Source organism: Glycine max, chromosome 12 (genome assembly GCF_000004515.6).
Source record: "Glycine max cultivar Williams 82 chromosome 12, Glycine_max_v4.0, whole genome shotgun sequence".
Lineage (NCBI taxonomy): Eukaryota > Viridiplantae > Streptophyta > Magnoliopsida > Fabales > Fabaceae > Glycine > Glycine max.
Window position 1 is genome coordinate 7,334,908 of NC_038248.2, and position 21,639 is coordinate 7,356,546.

A 21,639-nucleotide genomic window follows, 5' to 3' on the forward strand; every position below is an offset into this window, starting at 1 on the left:
CGGGTGAGAAAACTTATAAAACCATGGTAGATAGTCACGGGTGCAAACTCAAGGACCCCTAGGTGGTACAACATCACCTAAAGGAATGACATGTTGCCACTTCAACCATGTCGTATCATAAGCCTGATACGTGAGATGTTGCGATGGAAGGCATGAGATGCTCTGAACATGACCAAACTACCTCCGCACCCTCTCTGAAAGATAAGACCACACATCTATCTCGCATTTGATGAAGTAAGAGAAAAGACCTACTGGGGAAAAAGGCATGACACCCATGTGGCGCTCATAAGGACACTAAACGACAACATCCATCTAGAGGTCATCCAACTTCTCCTTGATTAGAAGGGTATGCCTAATACCTTGTGTTGGCTTCCATTTGTTGGCAATCAAGTCATTCAGATCATCGATCTTAGGCTCGAAATAGCCAACATTGGGCAGATGCGCAAACGCCCATGACTATAAAAAATATTGTAAAAAAATTAATTATAGTAATAAAGAAAATAATACAAGTAATCACAATTAAACAATTATTTGCTTATCATGACTAATGTCATATAACCTCCAACCTACTTGTTGGTGTACTAGCTCGCATAGGAGAGATGGTCATATAGGTATGCCATTGTAGTGACTCCTCAAGCGTACTCATGGCATTCATTCAGGTTGTTGAGGTATAGGAGGTAGGCAACATGGACGTGAGTCGAGGACTTGTCAAAAAATATTGTATTTTTGATCAAGTGCAAAAGATAAGTTGCGGTAGTCAACACGCATGATCCTGACTCGACGTACCGGTGATACAGCTGTCAGCCACGTCAACCTAACCCTAGAACATGTGGTAGTCATTGCTCTAGCCTCCTCCTCTGTAGAAATGCCAAGGCGAGTCATTAGCAGAAGCTTCATGGCCTCTCTACTAAAGATGAATGGGACATAATTAATAGGCTTGCCTACCATAGACAGATGTAGGAGACAAGACACATCATCCAGAGTGATGGTCATCTCTCCGATAGACAGGTGTAAGGATGATGTCTCTTAGTGCCACCTCTCCACAAGGGCACTCATGAAACCCTTGTTTACGCCAGGGTACCGTGTCGTAACTAGGGCTGATAACCTCAATCGTACCACATAAGCCCTCACTGTTGGCTCAATGGGGAGTGGTAAGACCTAGGCACTGAGGTTGACCAGTTTCATCTCTAGTCGCACCTGTTGGATCCATACATGACCAACAGAGTGGTCTCTGTAAGATCGAATCAATGATAAATCAATCAGACCTCCTCCAAATGGAGGTCCAATGATCTTGTCAGCTAGACATGCCTCTGCCTTTGCCTATGGCTCTGGCTCTGTCGGCGGTTGTCGTTGGCTGCATGCTAACACAGTTAGCCTCTGATGCCTCTCTCCAACATCATCCCTTTCATATGAGGGGCTCAGGCCCTCATGAGAGGGGTTGCGTCCAGCCACATATGAAGTCTATTTGGTTCGAGCCATTTGAAATTAAAGAAAAAACAATCAAACTATTGATAAAAGAAATAACAAAAAAGAAAGAAAGACAATAATTATTAAAAATAATAACAAAAAGAAAAAAAATAAACTCTTAATAAAAATAATAAATAAAATAAAAACCCCAAACCCTGATAAAAATAATAAAATTAAAAAACTTTAAGAACCACAACATTTTGTTCTAACATGATTATGTTGTGTGTTTTGACAAAACACTCAACAAAATACGATTCCCTTATGGACTTCAAAATCTAAAAAAAAATAACAAAATTGTAATTCTATTATTCTTTTTTTTAAACAAAAAAAATAATGGAATCACGATTCCATTATAGATTTTTACATCGGAATCATGATTCAATTGCCAACCATAACCCAAAAAAAAAATTTACCTTTGTGTTGCAAGGCGCAAAGAAGTGGAGAAGGGAAGGATTGGATTCACAAAGAATGAGAGAAGGGAAGCGAAGGGTTGGGTTCGCTGGTTGGGTTGGGGAGGAGGAGGAAAACGTGAGAAGGAAGAAGGAGAAGGTTTGGGGGGTGAGAGGAAGCTGAGGACGTGGTAAGGCTAAAGATGGATGAGGCGTGAGGATTTTTGAATTGGGGGGACAAAATGATCAATTCAAGTCTAGGTAGGGACTAATACTTATTTTATTACTTGTAGCCCACCCAAAGATTACACTAACTGTAATCGCCATAGATTGGTCAGTTAAAACAAAAATTCTTGAAATTGACACTAATCACTAAGCTTTGTGCATAATTTTAAATTGTTATAGTTTTGTATTTTTAATCTTATGGGTCCATAAAATTAAAATCCATGGAAAATCAAATGAGTGGGCTGGTAACAGCGATATATGTCCATTATTTTAAATACCAATAGATACCATTGGGTGAGTTCCCTTTACTGTCTCTACGTTACGATACACCCAAATGAAAGGAATGCATAGCTATTTTTTCCCATTGGAAAAAGGGTCCTCAAGTATAAAACTGATTAATTATCAACATAGGAAGAATTCAACTTACAAACGCCCTGACATCATGTATGTAATCAAGACTGATTGTACAACAGTTTTTTGATGAAAAAAATATGTAGCACATTTTGATGAATTAAATGAGCTTGAAAAGCCCTAAATACATTTGAGAGAAGGGGGGGTGCTACTATCTATACCAAGACCAGCTAATATGGCCGGTATCTGCGCCCATGGCCGCCATCATTGTTGTGCCTTCCCTTACTTGAACTTCCGGCATTCCTGTTGCCACTCCCACTGCCACCACCGCCCCTGCCACCTCTATGATGTGAGGGTGGGGCTTGTGGCTGCATTCCTGGTTGTTGCCTGCAGAACAAAATAAATTCTCAGGCTTTGGATTCAGGCAGCTAGGTGTTTCATAAGGCCATTGGAATTTTATAGAAAACATCATGGCAACACCTTCCAATCTACCATATGTCATGATAGCAAGCTATACATTTAGAACAACAGTTTTACTTACAAGACATATCCAATCCGTCCATCAGCCAAAAGCATAGGCATCATGGCCATTCCAGCGGGAGTTTGACCTCCTCCATATAACAAGGGCTGCAAAAGATACAACTCCAGCCATCAGAATCTCATATTAATAGATAGTAAGTGTGATAATGAATCAATAGCACATATATATTGCAGAGATCACCTTGTATCTAAATACACTTCCTGTAGCATATACTGATTAGTCTAATATATGCATGATTCTATAAAAGTCAGTAGCTCTATAATCCCATTATTTAGCATCAAAATAATGATTTCAGTTAAACACAAAATGAAGACCATAAAAGAATATTTTTGGGTCTGGAAACGATCTGAAGATATCTAATGGAAACAGAAATGCAAACATGTCACCTGTGCAAGACACAAAATGAAGACCATAAAAGAATATTTTTGGGTCTGGAAACAATCTAAAGATATCTAATGGAAACAGAAATGCAAAAATGTCACCTGTGCAAGACCTGGAGCAGCATATCCTGCACCAAGTGCACCATAGGCACCCCCAACCAAACCATAGCCAACATGTGGTGGATAGCTAGGAAGCAATCCTGGTCCTGGCTTCTGTGTGTTTGATCCTCCAGACTTTTGATCAGCCTGTGGCTTTGCCAGAGAGCATTCTAAAAGTTGACCTGAAACATAGAAGAAACCTTAAATATGTTGACCAACATTCACATAAGATGATAAAAAAGGCTGGACAATAATATGTTACCTTCTAATTCATATCTTTCAGTGTTTTTAAGTGCTTTCATAGCATTTGACCTCTCTGCAAAATGTACAAAGCCAATTCTGTTCTTTTCCTGACCAGACTTTGCTGGTGGAAGAACCACCTTTGTGATCTTTCCATGGCGTTCAAAAAGCTTCTTCAACTGCTCTTGAGTTACATTCTTTGGCAGGTTCTTCACATAAACCGCCTTCACCTGTTCACGCATGCACAACAATTCAGTACATTCAATGCTTTGTTTACATAGAAATGCATCTAGGATAGGATCCGTTTAAATATAATCCATATTCAACAGCATAGTGGTCTAGATTCAGTAGCAAATAGCGTATGATAGAATATTAATCACTTATAGCGGGGCGGGGGAGTACTCCCCCGCTCCCCATTCCCAAACCTTACCCTGCTCCCCATCCCCGCTCCCGTGGTGGGGGTATTTTTTACCCCGCCCCCGTTCCCCGGCTCCCCGCGGGGACCTTGTTTTACATTAAAAAATGTCAAAAATTATAAAACAAAATACAACAGAAATAAATAAATAAATAAAACAGAGGAAGAAAATACAACAGAGAAAGAACAATTCGAAGTTGTGAAACCCAGAAATGTACAGTGCGACTCGAAGAAGAAAAAGGTGCAACGAAGGCTTCCACCAGTTCACGGCTAAAACGAACGGTGAAGAAGTGAAGAGGGTGAAGACAGTGTGAAACGATGAAATGAACGGTGAAGAAGTGAAGAAGTGAAGAAGGAACGAAGGTGAAGCAGTGAAGAAGGAACAAAGGTGAATAAAGAAGTCAAGGAACGAAGTCTGAATGTTTGATGCGGCGTTTTAGGGTTTGGATAATGTTTGTGTCTTTGTGACTTGTGAGATATTACTTATATATATATGATAATTTTATTTTGTATTTTTTTACTGGTAAAATACTATATTAACCCTTATATTTATGTTATACATATTATAAGTTATGAGGGTATATAAGTAAAATTCTGTATACGCAGAGATACGGGGACCCTGCGGGGTGGGGAGCATAGTCTCTGTCCTCGTCCCTGAATCAGCTGCGGGGGATTTTTCATCCCCATCCTCGCGGGGATCCCCGAGTTGCGGAAAGAATTATCATGCCTACTTATAAGTTATAACAATGACTGTAGTAATGTATTTAATACTTAATAACTGTTAATTAGCTATTGCACTCAATGTACTTATAAGTTGTAATATATATTAGATAGAGCTGCTATAAGCTAAGCACACTGTTTGAACATACATTAGCATAAATAACTGCTATCAAGGTAGCTTCTACTTCCAATAGAAATACAGAATTGCCGACGCAGGATAAGTTATTTTCTATCACATGTTCTAATAATACATTATTGCTCCTTAACTTCTACCCATAATGCCAACACGGCAGTTAATATAAGAATAATCTAACAAATAAAATGAACACTTTTATTGAGTGAATAGGAATATAACAAATTCTCCTCCAAGGGTTTCCCCTTTTACAAAGGATTTTTTCGTTCTTACTATTCTTCCAATTTGGATGAATCCTTCCTCCCTTCCTTCACCTTTTTATATCTAATTTAGCCCCTCTAACTAACAACACTAACTGTTGCAAACTAATTTTTCCCTCCCTCTGCCAAATCCTTGCACAGGCCACCAGAATCCTAGTTTTTCCAGCTACCTGTGGCTGCAATCTCCAGCATGCCCCCCTCCCCCCAACTGCAGTTACAATCCAACCAACATTAGTGAGTGTGTTCCCCTCTGCTGGAGCTGCAATCTTCAGTTCTCCATTATCCTGGTCTTCAGTCATTGTACTGAGCCACCATTGGAATTAGAGGGTTCCTGCTTCAACAAGCCCCAAACCAGCTTCAGAGTCACCGGCGATGAACACTGCCTCAGAATCCTGACTTTTTCTTTGATTGATTTTTTGTGGTGGTTGGATTTGTCGGTGTAGTGAGACTTAGTCCTAATATAGTGGCTGATGGTTCAGTTGGGTGTTGTCTGGTCAGTGTTGCCGGTGAGGGTGGGGGAAGAGGGAGATCAGACAAGACAATAGCAATTGTGGATGGAGAAGATTTCTTTTCAGGAAGATTTCTTTTAGTTTTCTTTGTTTATCCTTCACCATTTACCCCTAATGTACTAGTACACAAAAGGCCAACATGTGTATTGGATAAGCCACCTAAAAAGTTTCTTATCACCATTAACCATAACCATCAATTATCAACTGAGCTAAAAAGAAGGAAGACATATGAGTCAAAACCTGAGATGCAGCAGAGGACTCGGCATTTTTAGGATCAGCCCAGCTCACTGTTGGAGCATTCTCACCTAGCTTAAATGTTGGGCTCATCATCTTTTGCCTTGAATACTCAGCACATGCATGATTATAATAGTCAATAAAAGCAAAGCCACGGTTATTGTTGGTGTTCTTCATATCCTGAAACAAATTATTGAACAAACATAAATATAAGAGCATTTAAATAAGAAAACCACACTGCTGACTCTTGTGTACATGCAGTTGGGGATAATGGAAAAACAATATAAGAATGATTGTAATACATGACTTTTATGATGATTTAGGCATGACTATAACAAAAAATTCCCTTGACACTTTTGATTAAAAGTGGGAACTGAAAGCACAGCACAACAGAAAAATACATACCTTGACTAGTTCCACACCAGTAACTCCAGGTCCAATCTCAGTTACAATCTTCTTCAGATCTTCAACACCCCAGCTTCTAGGAACATTGCCAATAAAAAGACGGTGCTTGGCTTGAGATTTCGAACATTTTATTTTTTTACCCTTGAAGAATTGATAATTAACAGTCAGGAATTACATATACCAAATTATACTAAGAATTTTCGCATAATGCATCTGCAATGTTTGTAATACTATAGTAGCAATGATAAAGCCACCAACTTAAGAGAAGAACCAGTTACAAGTGCATATTGACTGAGATTATCATATTACCATGAATTCTGTATTATTTAGCTCCTCAATGGCTTTAGAAGCCAATTCCACACTTGTAAAAGTCACAAAACCAAAGCCCTTGTTCTCAGAAGAATCCTTTCCCTTCATTATTCGAACCTGTTTTCCTCAAAATTCAAGTTAATGGATGACATTGTAATATAAGCATAAGCACAATAAAATAACAATGGCACAGACTTACCTCTGCAACTTCACCAATACGCTCACATAAAGATTTCAAATCCTCATCTGAGGCATGAGGAATGCCACCAATGTATACTTCAGACCCATGAGGAGGAAGAGAAAGGAGTTCAGCATGTTTTCTCTTCTCATCCTCATCTTCCACCTTTGCTTCATCACTGCTATGATTTTGCATGGCATCATCTTCTTCCACCTCTTCAACCTCCACTTCTTCCTCCTCCTCCTCCTCCTCCTCCTCCTCCTCCTCTTCTTCCACCTCTACCTCCTCCTCTTCTTCCACCTCTTCCACTTCCTCTTCTATCTCTTCCACTTCCTCTTCTTCTTCTACTTCTTCATATTCAATTTCCTCTTCCATTGCTTCCTCTGGATCATTTGCCTCCTCAAAATCAACCTTCTCATCAGATTCAACTGGCTCCTCAGGCTTGGATGACTTAGCAGCTGATGAAGAAATTGCTTTTCCCCAAGGCATCTTATGAAACTAACGAAACAAGCTCGTGAGGCAACTGTGAAGAAGGCACAGAGGCCAGAAGAATTCCTGGGAAGAAGTATACACATATCGAAAGGAGGAAACAAAAAGAAAGGCCAAACAAGGGGTTGCAGCGAATGAATCTCAGTGGAAGCCGTGCAATGAGAGGCTTATACGACCGCAATGCGATAGACTTTTATTAAAGGGACGATGATAACATAATTAACAGCATTGACAGAGAGGCAAGTCAAAAAATCAATAACAAAAGAGATTAACAAAGGCGGCGAAAGGAACCCGAAATCAAACGGCATGTTGGCGAGCACAAGCTCTTATATTACACAAAGCCAAACTTGGGGCAAAGGAAATCAAGATTTTACAGGAACAACAAAAAATGTAAATATGAAAAATTTTCTACTCAAATGATGCAAGGTGATGAACAAACAATTAGGCATCAAAGGAACGAGAAGGCAGAACAAAAAGGAGAATCATGAAGTGTCCAATCTCAGAAAAATAATAGCAGTTTCCAAACAAAACGTACCAATCTGTGCACCTTCCTGCCACAAATTTACAGATACGTACTAAGATAGGGTACATACACACTGCTACCAGCTAAATCACTAATGCAACCTTAACCACAACACATCAAATTTCACAGAAATCCCAAATAAAAAAATAACAATAATATTTACACATTAATAAAATTCCTAACTTGTCTTCGTGCAAAATTTCAAGGGGAGAGAGAAAGGAGCGTACCTTAGGGTGAAAGAGCACAACAACGATGTCGAAATGGATCGAAAATTTCTGGTGCGAAAATGAAAATAGTGCAAAATTCGAAGGAGATCTTTTAAATTGGATACGATTTAACGAACCCTAGAGTGGTGTCTCACACTGATACTGGCAAAACGGTAAATGTGGTGGCGCCGTTAATCGGAGTTTTGGATTTTTCTTGTTTGTCAAAATTACGGTATGCGACAAGCCGTTTCTGATTTTCCGTCCAATGGCTTCAAGAGACGGAGAGACATGTCTGAGTACGACTGTAGGAGGGTATTATAGTAAATGGAAATGGGGATTTTAGATTTTTATAGGTCAACAAAATTAAATACATGTAGTACTCCCCTGGTACTTATTTATTGAAAGGCACTTTGAATATCAATTACACAAATAAAAATAATTGATTGTTGATTTTATTGATTTTTTTAAAAAATATTATTAATATAGTGTCAATTATATTCTTATTAATAATCATTAATTTATTATGGATATTGTGAAAATATTAAAGTTTAATTGTATTATGTATCACGAGAGGACATATTTTATGAGGAAAAAAAATTATAGGAGAGTGAGATGATTAAATACTTTTCTCTTATATGATACTTTCTCTAGTTTTAAATATAAGAAAAAAAATGAATTCACGCTAATTAAGTAAGTTAATTAACCACATTTAATTGCACGAATTTCAATCAAAGTTAAAAAAAAAATCACAACTCACCCTTAATTAAAACTTGATATTAGGAATAAAAAAAAGAATCATTAAAATTAACATATCAATTAAATAAAGGATATTTTATATATAATAGCATTCAAAATGTATTTTTTCTTATATTTTAAACCAGTGATAGTATGTCCTCCATGCATCACTATCAATAAAAATCACAAATACATAGAATATTTAATAAGAACAACTAATGGAAAAAGGAGAAAATGTTTCATTAGAATTCTAAAATGCCTTATAACAAGAACCATTATTTCCTTTTAAATTATGTTTTATAACAATCAAGTAATTGAATACAAGTGATTAATGTGTTAAATATAAAGTTAAAGTACTCAAGTTCAATCCTTGACAAAAAAATTTTTTGTCAAACTTTACTTACTACTCGACTTTATTCAAGTTAGGATTCTTTTACTCCGATGAACTGGATGATTAAGATAAAAAAAACCTATATCTTATAATAAAGACAGGATATAGTATTATTTAACAGTAATTTATATCAATCTTATTAATAAAAAGAATATGCCCTTTTGGTTTTCATAAATTTTAGATAATGATATCATTTTTTCTGTTTTTAAACTCCAACTATTCTCTTCTAATAATTACTTAGTACTTTCATGTTATTAATTTTTTTATTAACCTTATTTTTTATTTTTTAACTTCTAAATCTTTTTTTCCTTTTCTTTTATTTTTATTTAAAATTTATAGAGACACACTCTCCCCCTTGTAATAATAAAAAAATATCTATATTTATTATATCATGATTATATTTATACTTCATTGTCCTATTATAATTATCTTTCAAGATAAAAAAAAAGTAATAAATAAATAAATAATAATTTTATTATATTATTTTTTTATTTATTAAAAAATACTAATTTATTTTTAATTTTTTTATTTATTATTAATATTATAAAAAATATAAATAAAAAAATTTAATAATAATGATAATTATTTCAAGACTTATTTTTTCTTCTTATACAACCATAATTATGGGACGAAAGAAGTATTATTAATTATAATTCTTATTTTCTTCTTTTTTTGGTTGTCATAAAATTTATTGTATAAATAACATTTCTTAACATAAAATGAATGAAAATTAAAAATAAAATACTATATTTTAAACTTACATGTTACAGTTATTATAGATATATATTTATCGCATGCTAGACACGCATAATTCGTAGTCGCAAATGCCTACGCTTTTAGGCCAAGATACAATCTATGATGATGGCCTATGTGGAAAAAAAAATCATCAATGGCATATAAGTTTAAAGCGAAAGACAATTGGCTGTCATCTATCCTCAAAGAACGACTAAAAAGGCAACTTTGTAGAGGATCGAATTCTCAACACATTACTTTATCATCCAAATTCCAACACGGTAGGTCATTAATATAATCCATTTCTCCATTAACGTAAATCTAGAAGATCAGCCAGTGTAAATAAAGATAGTATTATAATGTACATTAACTAGCACTTCAAAAAAAAGGGTATAAATGACATAAAACAGGTACAACAAAGGCAACCAACCAAAAGCTTGACTCCATGGTTGGTTCTGAACGAACTAGAACCCATCCTTACAAAATGGAAGCACCTATAATGTATATAATTCCTGTATCTGTAAGTAGAAATTGTACCCAAAAGGGATCCCTATTTCATGAATTCCAAAACTTTCTGTGTAATATCTTCAAGGAAAGAAACAAAACCCATCACACTGGTAAGACCACTTCCATCAACATCCTGCTCTTCGATCAGAAAGTTCTCAAAAATTGAGGCATCATCATGCCCTCCTCGAATAAAAATGAGCTTGGGAGTGATGCATCTCTCTTGCTTCAATTTGTTGATTGTAGTCCTTAACAAACCTGACAAGGTATTTTGCATAAAGTTTAGGCTGAAAAACGTTGTATTTAATGCATTGAGGACAGAAGGTAAATAAAAGAAGGCTTACAATCATGGGGTGGAGGAAAAGGAAGTGTCGGGTCTGCAGTCGAAGAATAAAACACAATCAGAATTGTGAATGCATCAAGGAAAAATATCGGACTGCCACTGGTAATCAGTGCTGCACGACTCAATGAATGACGAGGATATGCTTGTTTATCTGGAGTAGCATATGATGTCAACACGGGATACACAGCACGATGAAGGGAACTGGGTTCCAACATGCTGAAAAACAAATGAAAATGAACTGCACAATCAATTCTTGAATACATAAATTCAAAGCTAGTACAAAACTACAAACCAGGTTGCTGAAGCTTATTTATTGATTAATTAATTACCCAACAAACATCCCTATTCCCATACCCTTATCTTTCATTTAAGGTACTCAGTTTTGCACAGTCAATTCTTGTGAAAAAGTATTCTATTTTTGCTCATAGTAAGTTCTTAACCTAGACAAGGGAAACAAATTTTACAGCTATATATGTATAGGGCTTGATACATCACAAACAGGGAAAATAACCAAAGATAACTTTTATTTCTATGTCAAATACAGGTTGGCTTGCTTCTAAATCCATGATGAATATGATTTTGTTATACTGTTAGGAACAAAAACTAAGCTACTCTATGCTAAGCTACACTAAACTGATACTTGATAATTCTTCTCTGCCCATTCTATTTCCTTTAGTGCTTATTTATACATGACTTATGGTTGTCTGTTAGTGGAAATCATATAACAATAATATTCTTCTAACAAAATTGTACTACTAACTGCATAACAAAATTGCTATAACAGATTTTGTTATGACCTATGGCTAGATGGTGATGGTGCTGTAATCATTGTTGCTTCATCCTATCATTCCCTAGCCCATAAAAAACACCTTGTCCTCAAGGTGTTGGGTGTAGAAAACAGAACCTGGATCCCAAATGAAAGTGGGTGAAGGAATGAGTAAATGAAGATCGTTGCAGAGGCAGAACCATTTGGCAGTGACGAGAATGTCATAGACGGTGGGGAGGAAGGGGTGGTGGAGATTTGTGTCCCTGACCATGGCGGCAAACACAACGGAAAGGGAGAAGCGGAGGTCGGAGGGAAGGATGCAGCGGCTAGGGGGCTCCACGCGGAACCGGTGACTGGCAGCCCGGAGGGGGTTGGAGGAGGGTGCGTGGTGCTTGGCGTTAACGGGGAGGTGGGAAGCTGCCATGGGAAGGGGAAGGCGGCATGGTTTCTGCTGGTGGTGGTGGCTTTGCAAAGGAAGAAGATGGGAAAAGTTGGCTGGTTACCTTGGGAAGCAGAGGTGGCATGGTTTCGGCTGGGGGTGGTGACTTCGCAGAGGAAGAAGATGGAGAGGATTGTCTAGGTACCATGGTATTCAATTTCAGGAGAATGACATCAAGTTTGGAATCCATGGAAGCTTGGGCTGCGGCGAGTTTGGCCATGGCGGCCTCGAGGCGGTCCACGCAGGCGGCGGAAAGTTCGGCGTCCGCCATTGAAGAGCGGTAGGTCGGACCAATTGTTAGGAACAAAAGACTAAGCTACTCTATGCTAAGCTATACTAAACTGATACTTGATAATTCTTCTCTGCCCATTCTATTTCCTTTAGTGCTTATTTATACATGACTCATGGTTGTCTGTTAGTGGAAATCATATAACAATAATATTCTTCTAACAGAATTGCACTACTAACTGCATAACAGAATTGCTATAACAAATTCTGTTATGACCCATGGCTAGATGGTGATGGTGCTGTAATCATTGTTGCTTCTTCCTATCATATACTTTCAAAGTCAAATGTGCTTTCTTTAACAAATTGTAACCAAACTAACAAATTATATCGAGTAAAAGATTTGTCATACTATTTTTCTTTATTATGCTATACTAGTGTGGGCAATGTTAGCAAAACTCTAAAATATATTACCCATTTTTTATGCGAATATCTTGGACTCAAAGTTCATTCATCTTTATGTTAGTCTGTTTAATTCCTTCCACCAGACACTTAAGGCATGATTTTGCAAACTCCATTGTGCAAATAAACCTGAGAGCAACAATTACCTGAAAAGGCATTGAAGATAGATGCGATAGTCAGGATGAACACCCTCTTCATGAAAGCGGAGAAGAGGATTTCGAAGTAGAGCAAAAATTAGGCGTGGTAGGGGCTGCAATTGAGGACATTGAGAGAATGCAACATCAATCTGAGATCTTACGGAACTTCCATTATTATACTGAATAAGCTTATATGCATCGTTGTACTGAGCTGTGAGGATCACTAGCCATTCTTGAAGCAAAATTCTACCCTCCCTAACTCCTTCCTCCAAAGAGGCTAATATAACCTGCAGAATAGAGTAAATTAATCAAAAAATTAAGTTGGAAGAATGACAAAAGAGAACTCATAAATTATAAAACAAAAAGAAAATGACAAGAGAAAAATATTGTTTGGTAATTTATATCCGTGACAAAAGTAATCAGATTTAAAAAACTAAAACAAAAATACAAGTAAAGCAAGCATACCACATTCAGGATTAAGATTGAAGAGTGGGACCAAAAACAAGCATCAATCCAAATGGCATAGAAGGTTGATTTTATAAATTCACCTTGTGAACAAGCAAAGATAGAACAACTTCGGGATCACAGCTATCATAAAGTTCATGAATGTTCTGAGCAACACCAAATTGCAATGTTCGGATCCTTAGCCGGCGCTGAAGGGAATGCTTGGTTCTGTATCAATAGTCAGCACAACAAACTGAGCCCCAAAATCCTTTACTCCCTAAATTAAGTAATTTTTGGATGGCGGAAGAAAATAATAAATCTAAGCATAATTATCAGGAAAACTAAGGACTCAGAATTATAGCAAAACAAAAACCAACAATGAAATACAATTGATGTTCCAAAAAGCAGTTGTTACAGAATAAAAACCCATACCAAAATTTAGAATGCAAAAACAAGTGTAAATACAAGAAATCTAATGTTTGTTCTCTGCTGATTACCATACCTATTTGTAGAAACCCCTCCTGAATTAGAAATAGAAAGTTCCTGAGGAGGAACTACAACTGAGTACTGAAATGCAATCTGAATTGTAGGAACATCTGATTTAGTTCTGTCAAAAGAAAAAGTTAACAGTAAACCTTAATCAGATTACCAGTACAGGAAATGTATCAGACAAGCACAGCTATCTTGTGATAGAAATTATATCAAATTATAGAAGTTACGTTTTTTAAGATAAAAATTTGTTCAGCTACTCTTAGTTTAAATTTTTTTGTTTTGCATTCAATTCACATGCTAACATGAGTATTTTATTTATATTATCTAAACCCCACAGTTAAAGAGCAAGCATTCTTTTTGCAAATAGAGGAAGTTTATTTTAATATATGAGGAAATTCACCATAGTTCTGGGCAAAATATCTGGAAGTTTAATCTTTACCACCCCTTCTCCTGGCTATTGCATGCTGAGCAAACTCAAGGATTTCCTTGTTCATAAGAAATCCAAAGTAAATCATCATATTAACAGTTTTGTCACTCTGATCTCTGAGATTGTTGGAATTATGGAGTTTTAGGTATAGAGGGAGGAACAGAGATAAAAGAGAATGAAATGCTGAATTGATATTAACTGAGACGTATTACAATGTGTGTTCATAAAACCTAAAGTACTAACCCTTATTTATACTAATCATAATTATAATTAATTAGAGAAACAGATCATAATAAGATAAGAACCAAAAAGTTGTGGGGGCAGACTGATGTCTGTATACTTGCATAGCATGATTTAAGCCAAATGGAAAATTTGAGAAGAGGAAGAAGAGAATGAAAATGAACCAAAAAGTGACAAAAAAAAACTGGAAAAAGTCACCAGTGGCAAAAGGTCTGAACCTGCCACAATGATGATATGGCAGTGGGAGATCAGCCACAGTGGCAGGAGACTATTTAAAACACACTGGAAAAATGCACAATGAAAGAGATTGGAACTCAACAAGAAACACGGGTGTTATGTTATGCAGGAGATGTCAGTGGTAGAACAAACCAATGAAGCAGATGACATAAATAACAAAAACAACAAAAGACTAGCAGAAGAAGAACAAGGCAGCCAAGAAAATGTTTGAAACGAGTCAATAAAATGCAAAGCCGAAGCTAAGATGGAGAAAGACGTGAACGGAATGAAAAATACAGACACATAAAACACTCAGTAATTGATGGAAAAACTAATGAACTTGGAGTTTACTACGTGAATTGCCTCATAATAACAAGTCTAAATAACACAAGGACAAGGCTTAACATGACACTTACAACTTCTTAATTTACCGGATTTAAACATATTAAAGAATGTATGAGCATTAAAGCTTGTAAGACATGATTGTAACCAGTAGCATTTTATACCTTGAAAATCCAACGTTGTTCTCAAACACAAAGTCGTAAGCATATGTAGCATAAGAATCACAACATATGATGTGTTGAACATTTTCATACTGTGGATCTGGAAAGAAGTGACCATACTGCAATAAAATAGCAAGTTATTCTATAGACTATAATAAGTAGACGCAAAATTGTGAATTACAAAGCCATCCCATACAACACACTTACAGAATTGCCAGGTTTAAATTCAGTCGAGGTTCTTAACCGCAGGACACAACCAAAAGCATACGGTCGACTCAGCATCCGATACCTGAAAAGAGGACAGATCACAACATAGTCACCCAAAGTGATATATGTGAAAGTGTGTACACAAATATCATTGATAGGTAAGGTGCTATTGGTAACACTTGTGATTTCAACTACAGTTGAGTTTAGTTACCCAATTAGAGTTCATGATTATCACTTAAAGTAACAGAATAATAAAACAATATGTGGTCAATTCAATTGCACTTGATTATTTTAAGTAATAAATAGCTGAACAAAATAAGAAACATTCATTTTGATATGTTTAACATAAAGATATATTTGTTTAATTTAAATCTAATGTGATTAAGGAGAAAACTGGTCTATAATAATACCACCTCAAGTTCAGATTGTATTGAAGGCACAGTCACACAGCCAATCAGCCAATACCAAACAACTATCTGTAACTGATCTAATATCAAACAATTGAAATGATTTTACCAGTAAAGCAAACCTAGGGATATTAAGTAAACACGAGACTTACATGTCCTGAGGCAATGTTGAATCCTCGGTACTTGTGTATAAAAATAAGGAACCCCCACTTTCAATACTCAGAAATTTTAGGGATGCCAAATCAGTGTACTCATTTGTTACGGCGAATATGTCAACACATACACCTGCTTGAACAGCAACAGCAGCCTGTAATACACATGTCAATTCTTCCACTTCTAGGAAATGGGAGATGGGAGTAACAATAACATAAGTTGAATACCAGATCTTTATAAAAGGGTGTCTGCTCCGGGAGTAAAGCACGATCAGCATCCTCTCCTTTGCTTGCATATTGTTCACCATATCGTCTTGTGTCCAATTGTCCAGCTCCATAATCAGGGGGACCAGACAAGAAGGCAAAGACTCTAGCTGCAGTTCTCAATAGAAATAATATCTGCTTGAAGCTTCTTTAAGTATCGAAGATTGAACATTAAAGAAACACACTAACAAAAGTCATAAACTGTAAGTTTTGTATTTGTTTGTTCAAACCTAAAGCAAAAGTGTTCCCATATTCAGATCCAAGGTAATTGCAGAGAGCTTCCATTGCCATCCCAAAACCACGCCCACCTATCAGAACACCATCCAGCCCTTGACCTGCTGCCGTGGTTCTCTCCCATGAAGTTGTTGGTCTAAGTGTTTCAAGTGCAGATGCAATACGGTCCTTACAAGTTTCCACCTTCAAAAAAAATATGGAAATTAGATCTGATACAGTTTTCCATATAAGGTTATCTTTTCCCTTCAACATACAGGTGCCAGAAACTGTAACAAAGGCATTGCATACAATTAACATACAGGAGCCAGAAACTGTAACAAAGGCATGACATCTTCAAGCTCAATGGGCAAGGTTCCCTCTGCATCAGGAGGGATAAAAACATTTTTCACAACAGGTATTGGACCTTGAACATCATACAATCCTAGTTTGTGGCTGAATGTAGCAAGCCCAAAAAGTGAACCAGGAGCAAGAGCTGCAATAGAACCCAAAAAAATGATAAGAGCAATGCTCAAGAGATGAACCTTATGCAGGAAAGCAATATATACTGTGATCAACATAATACCTTCCAGAGCTGCCAGCAATGCACTTTTAATAAGTTCTAGAAACTCCTCTGAAGCTGCAGTATAACCAAAAACATTTTTCTAAATCACAAAATGACAATTATAAAGATACATCCGCATATTTAGGAAAGTAATCAAGGTTTAAAGAAGACAAGTGAAGGAAAACACAATGCAAGAATTGAATAACAAATGTAGTAAACTAGGCACAATTATCTTCACCTTGATCATTGCATCCTTCTATACATATCAAAGATATGCTTTGCAAATAAGGAATATCTGCAGCTGATTTATTAGGGATTATAATCAGCATTATGGAATATTATGTTTCCTTTTATTGTAACAAGTTTCACTATAAATAAAGGATCATTTGTGTGATACAAACACACATTTATAGAAACCCTATTTTATATGGTATCAGATTTTTTTTAGGGTTCTTTTCTTTTTCCTTTTTCTTTCCCTTTTTCCCTTCCACTGCTAGCACTCCTTTTCGCATGAACAGTGGCATGCACGTTGCAAGCCACCTTGCACTGCCACCGCGCTGCCATCACGCCGGTGTGACCCTCCGAATAGGAACACCCCTCTCCGGCAAACCCAACGCCGCCAATCGAGTCCCTGTCAGCCGTCACACGTGCCGCCCCTCTCTGGCACATGAAGCTCACATGCCAGCACCTTCTTATCGCATGATGTGCCTTTTCCAGCGTGTCCTCTTCTGGTGACCTTGTTTGAGCACTGTTTGGCCACGCTTGGTTGTTTTTGACTGGTGCTTGCCACTTTTCCCATGGCTACCGCATCCGCCTTGAGTTCCATTGTGACTTATACCACTGTTCCATTGATCCTGAGCAAAAAACTCACCGGGAAAGCCAACTATAGCACTTGGGCCACCACTATTTAGTTGTGGTTCCAAGGCCAAGGCTGTGCCGATCACTTGATAACAAAAGTGACGGATGTTCCAATCGACAACCAAGCTCATTGAAAGCAAATTGACGCCTCTTTATGCAGTGTCTTGTGGTTCTCTCTTGCCCCTAACCTCAAAGCACAGTACCAGGCTTTTACAACTTGTTATGATGTGTGGACCAAGGCTAAGAAAGTTTATTCCAACGATGTCCATCACTTCTACAATGTACTCACCAGCCTAATGAACATTAAGTTGGAGAACATGGACATGCAAACATACCTTGGTAATATGGATCGTTTAATTGCGGAATATTCCACTCTTATGCCCTTTACTACTGATGCAGAGACATTTTACAAACAACACGGACAGTTCTTCATGGTAGTTGCTCTTGTCGGACTCACACCGGACCTTGAAGCAGTCCGCAATCAGATTTTATTGAGTCCCACAGTTCCTACATATGACTTAGTTCAGGAGTAGTTATTGCGTCTCTCCATTCCACATACCTTTGGACCTTCTTCCACGTCTACCGGGAATTCCTCTGCCCTTGTATCTCATTCCTCTCATCATGGAGGACTTGGTATTCACTATCACTACTACAATAATTGGGGTCATGCTGAAGCAAAGGTATTCGGTCCACTTGTAATCCATCGCATTATGCAAAGGTATTCGGTCCACTCGTAATCCCAATCCTAAATATGCCAAAATTGTCTGCTATTCTAATGCTGACTGGGCAAGATCACCATCAGATAGGAGGTCCACTTTTGGATATTATGTTCTCAATGGAGGAAACTTGATCTCCTATAGGAGCAAGAAGCAGAAAACAGTTGCTATATCTAGTGTTGAAGTTGAGTACCGTGCTATGGCAGTAGCTACATGTGAGATTACATGGCTTAGACAACTTCTCCAACAGCTAAAATTTGGAGACACTCAAGATACTAAACTGATATGTGACAATCAAGTTGCTATTCACATTGCGTCAAATCCGATCTTTCCATGAACGGACTAAACACATGGATATTGATTGTCACTTTGTGAGAGAAGGTGCTTTTAGGAGAAATCATCACTGACTTTGTCAGCTCTAGTGACCAACTTGCAGACATGTTCATTAAATCCCTCAAGGGCTCTCGTGTTGACAACATTTGTAACAAGCTTGGATCATATGACATATATGCTCCAGCTTGAGGGGGAGTATTAAAGATATGCTTTGTAAATAAGGAATATTATGTTCCCTTTTATTTTAATAAGTTTCACTATAGATAAAGGCTCATTTATGTGATACAAACACACAATTACAGAAACCCTATTTTATAATACAGATTAAAAAAAAAGAAATAGGCAGAAAGGGATAGAAAGATTTGATAGGGGGAAAGGATCAAAATCAAGGCCACTTTTGCAATCACAGCCTCCTCATTCAACAGAAGTTAGTCCAACAAACACAGTCTCCATAAAAGTTTCAAATCCTACATTAGTCTAACTTGCAGCAATCATGGCTTGTACAACTGAAAAGGCATGGCCACATAATCTAACAATCATTGTCGTTTTTTTTTTCTTCTCGTCTTAATAATTCATATCCAGACACAAGATGTCATGTGTATTGAATAATGAGAAACCAGACATATAAAGTTCAAATCACTAAGCAACATATCCTGCAGAATTATAAATGAAATGCCATAAAAAAAATCATTAAAATTTCCTAGTCGTGTTTGGATTGCCGTTTCAAAGCTTCAAAACATCCATTTGCACTTTTCTAGGCACTAAACAGAGAAGGAGCTCCAATGTTGGATTGAAGAGAACGTTGGATGTAACTTTTTTTCCCAAACACACACCTAGTGAACCAAGTCCTAATCAACGAACCAACTAAACAAAAGCAAAACCACGAAATTCCTAACCAATTAACCTCACTGAACCCATCCATTTGCTAAAATCCAGTTCCAATTACTGCAATTAGCATATCAACTAGCTGCCTTGTGACGCAAAATGCAAGGAATCTTACAGGACAAGTCAACAGCAGCAACATAAACCGGACACGCCTGCATTGCCGCTACCTCTGCGGATTCCTCTGCAACAATTGCAATTCAAAAAACAGTCAAATCTGAAAACCATGCACAAGGGCAATTCAATTCCAACCCAATCCAATCCATTAATAATGAGGATAATTACGCGAAGGCAATTCGAGATCTACGAAGGAGGACATCATCTCGGCGCAGGACTGAGGGCGAGAGTAGCGGTCGATGGCGTCGGAGGAGAGTCCATTGAGGTTGCCGCAGAGGGAGCAGGACCAGGACCACTGCTCGAGCTCGCAGTAGGTGTTGAAGTAGGCCCAGCAGTTCTCGCACCGGGGCAAGAGGTCGCCGCCGGAGCCGTACGACGGAGCGCGGGTGTTCTCGTCGGTGGCGGCGAACGGCGTGACGGTGACACCCCAGAGCAGGCCGGAGCCCTCGCGCGCGTCCGTGTCCATCGGGAAACGCGACACTGTGGACCGCACCGCCATGCTTCTTCTTCCTTCTTCCTCAGCCCAAGCGTTGTGCTCGCTCGCTGTGCTGTGAGATCAGTGCGTGGAGACTGAGTTAGACTCGTTCCCTCACTTGACTCACTCGATTGCAAGAGGGTGAATTTTGGTTGGGTTGGATTGATTAGGGTTGAAAATTTGTTGGTCTAATTTCATCTTATGTTACACCACCAAGTCAAGTTGACTCTAATTAAAAGAAAATATTTTTAGTATGTAAAATATTGAAAAATAAATTTGAAATAGTTAATCAAATAGAGTAATATAAGTTCAATTTCTCTAGAGTGGACCTAAATTTCAAGAGTTTATTTATTTTTTATTTTTTTATTACAAGAGTATCATTTATTGAAAGCAATCGTATTTGAGATACAGAAATTGACGCTCAAACTTTTCTTTCAAGAGTTTAGTTTGATTTTAATTGTGAAATTTTCGAGCTAATCTATCAAGTTGGGTTAAATTTGTCATCTTCAATGTTTGCATGCAAATTTAATCACTTAGGTAAGATTATTATATGCAAAATTCAATGGCTGGTATTTTTTTTAGTAATCTAATTTTTACAAAATTTGTAAAAGCTATTAGTTTTTAAAAACATATTACACGTGGAAAAGAAAAATAAAAATAAGGTTGGACCAAGTACGTGATCCCTTTCATTCAACTTTGGTCCCCTTTTCCGATTTGGTTTCCATTTCGTTCTTGTTGTGTTGTGCATGTTCACATAAGAACTTAACGAATTAACCTTATTATACTCTTTTGTCAATCGAACAATCTAGCAAGTAAAATTGTAATGTAAGTTTTGATGAACAGATTTTATCACAACAAACCAAATTTCAAAAAATTTCACCAAGCTAATGATGTGTTGAGTGCAAAGATGGCCTAGTAATGACAGTCCACAATGACCTCGTGTGGCTTCAAATGCAACAAGAAGAAATGAAGAGGAAGGAGAGAGAAGTTTTGTGGTAGACTAGAAAACTAGAAAAGGAGGATATTTTCCATATTTCAGAAAATTTATTAAGGTCGTGATTCTTAAATATATAATTAGTTTGAAATATTTCTCCATAAACTCGTATAAAAGTATAAAATATGAAAGTAAAATGTATTGAGTTTTTTATAAGATAAAATTAACATATACAACTAAGATTTTGAAGAAGTTAAATAAAAAAGTTCTATAAAATAAAGTATATAGAAGTTAACTTTAACTTATACGAGAAACTCAATTCATAGAAGAAAGAGATTCCTAGTCACACTATCATTTACAAAACCTAGTTTTTTTCCAGAAAGCCTGTAG

General features: G+C 37.1%; 2 protein-coding genes across 5 annotated transcripts; both read right to left on the minus strand.

The window, feature by feature from the left end:
- Positions 1 to 2,637: 2,637 nt before the first annotated feature.
- On the minus strand, positions 2,638 to 8,435 carry LOC100806658 (heterogeneous nuclear ribonucleoprotein Q). Of its 4 annotated transcripts, none has more exons than XM_041007461.1 (10): positions 8,095 to 8,374; positions 7,880 to 7,895; positions 6,877 to 7,353; positions 6,678 to 6,794; positions 6,369 to 6,509; positions 5,970 to 6,143; positions 3,715 to 3,922; positions 3,456 to 3,634; positions 2,974 to 3,059; positions 2,638 to 2,819 (listed from the first exon to the last, which is right to left on the minus strand). In XM_041007461.1, the coding sequence occupies exons 3-10, from the start codon at positions 7,342 to 7,344 to the stop codon at positions 2,663 to 2,665; spliced, it is 1,530 nt and encodes a 509-aa protein (XP_040863395.1). In that variant the 5' UTR covers positions 7,345 to 7,353; positions 7,880 to 7,895; positions 8,095 to 8,374; the 3' UTR covers positions 2,638 to 2,662. The 4 variants fall into 4 exon arrangements, with proteins under 4 accessions (XP_040863395.1, XP_006592330.1, XP_006592331.1 ...); XM_006592267.4 differs by having other exon boundaries at positions 6,877 to 7,410; XM_006592268.4 differs by lacking the exon at positions 7,880 to 7,895 and having other exon boundaries at positions 8,095 to 8,435.
- Positions 8,436 to 10,270: 1,835 nt separating this feature from the next.
- LOC100807557 (protein transport protein SEC24) lies at positions 10,271 to 20,526 on the minus strand. Its single transcript, XM_003539787.5, has 14 exons — positions 20,009 to 20,526; positions 19,842 to 19,907; positions 16,956 to 17,009; positions 16,693 to 16,865; positions 16,390 to 16,576; positions 16,124 to 16,269; positions 15,896 to 16,050; positions 15,337 to 15,418; positions 15,133 to 15,248; positions 13,754 to 13,858; positions 13,356 to 13,479; positions 12,817 to 13,094; positions 10,780 to 10,994; positions 10,271 to 10,693 (listed from the first exon to the last, which is right to left on the minus strand). Exons 1-14 carry the CDS (start codon positions 20,337 to 20,339, stop codon positions 10,482 to 10,484), a joined length of 2,244 nt encoding a protein of 747 aa, XP_003539835.1. The 5' UTR covers positions 20,340 to 20,526; the 3' UTR covers positions 10,271 to 10,481.
- Between the last annotated feature and the right edge of the window lie 1,113 nt (positions 20,527 to 21,639).

Excerpts from the sequence above, each read along its gene's own strand:
- LOC100806658 (XM_006592268.4), bottom strand. The coding sequence starts at position 7,344 with ATGCCTTGGGGAAAAGCAATTTCTTCATCAGCTGCTAAGTCATCCAAG. Across the intron at positions 3,923-5,969 it reads AGTCCTCTGCTGCATCTCAG|GTGAAGGCGGTTTATGTGAA; the intron begins GTTTTGACTCAT and ends ATGCGTGAACAG. Across the intron at positions 3,060-3,455 it reads CTGCTCCAGGTCTTGCACAG|CCCTTGTTATATGGAGGAGG; the intron begins GTGACATTTTTG and ends TATCTTTTGCAG.
- LOC100807557 (XM_003539787.5), bottom strand. The coding sequence starts at position 20,339 with ATGGCGGTGCGGTCCACAGTGTCGCGTTTCCCGATGGACACGGACGCG. Across the intron at positions 19,908-20,008 it reads AGATCTCGAATTGCCTTCGC|AGGAATCCGCAGAGGTAGCG; the intron begins GTAATTATCCTC and ends CAATTGTTGCAG. Across the intron at positions 16,051-16,123 it reads CACCCTTTTATAAAGATCTG|GCTGCTGTTGCTGTTCAAGC; the intron begins GTATTCAACTTA and ends TGTGTATTACAG.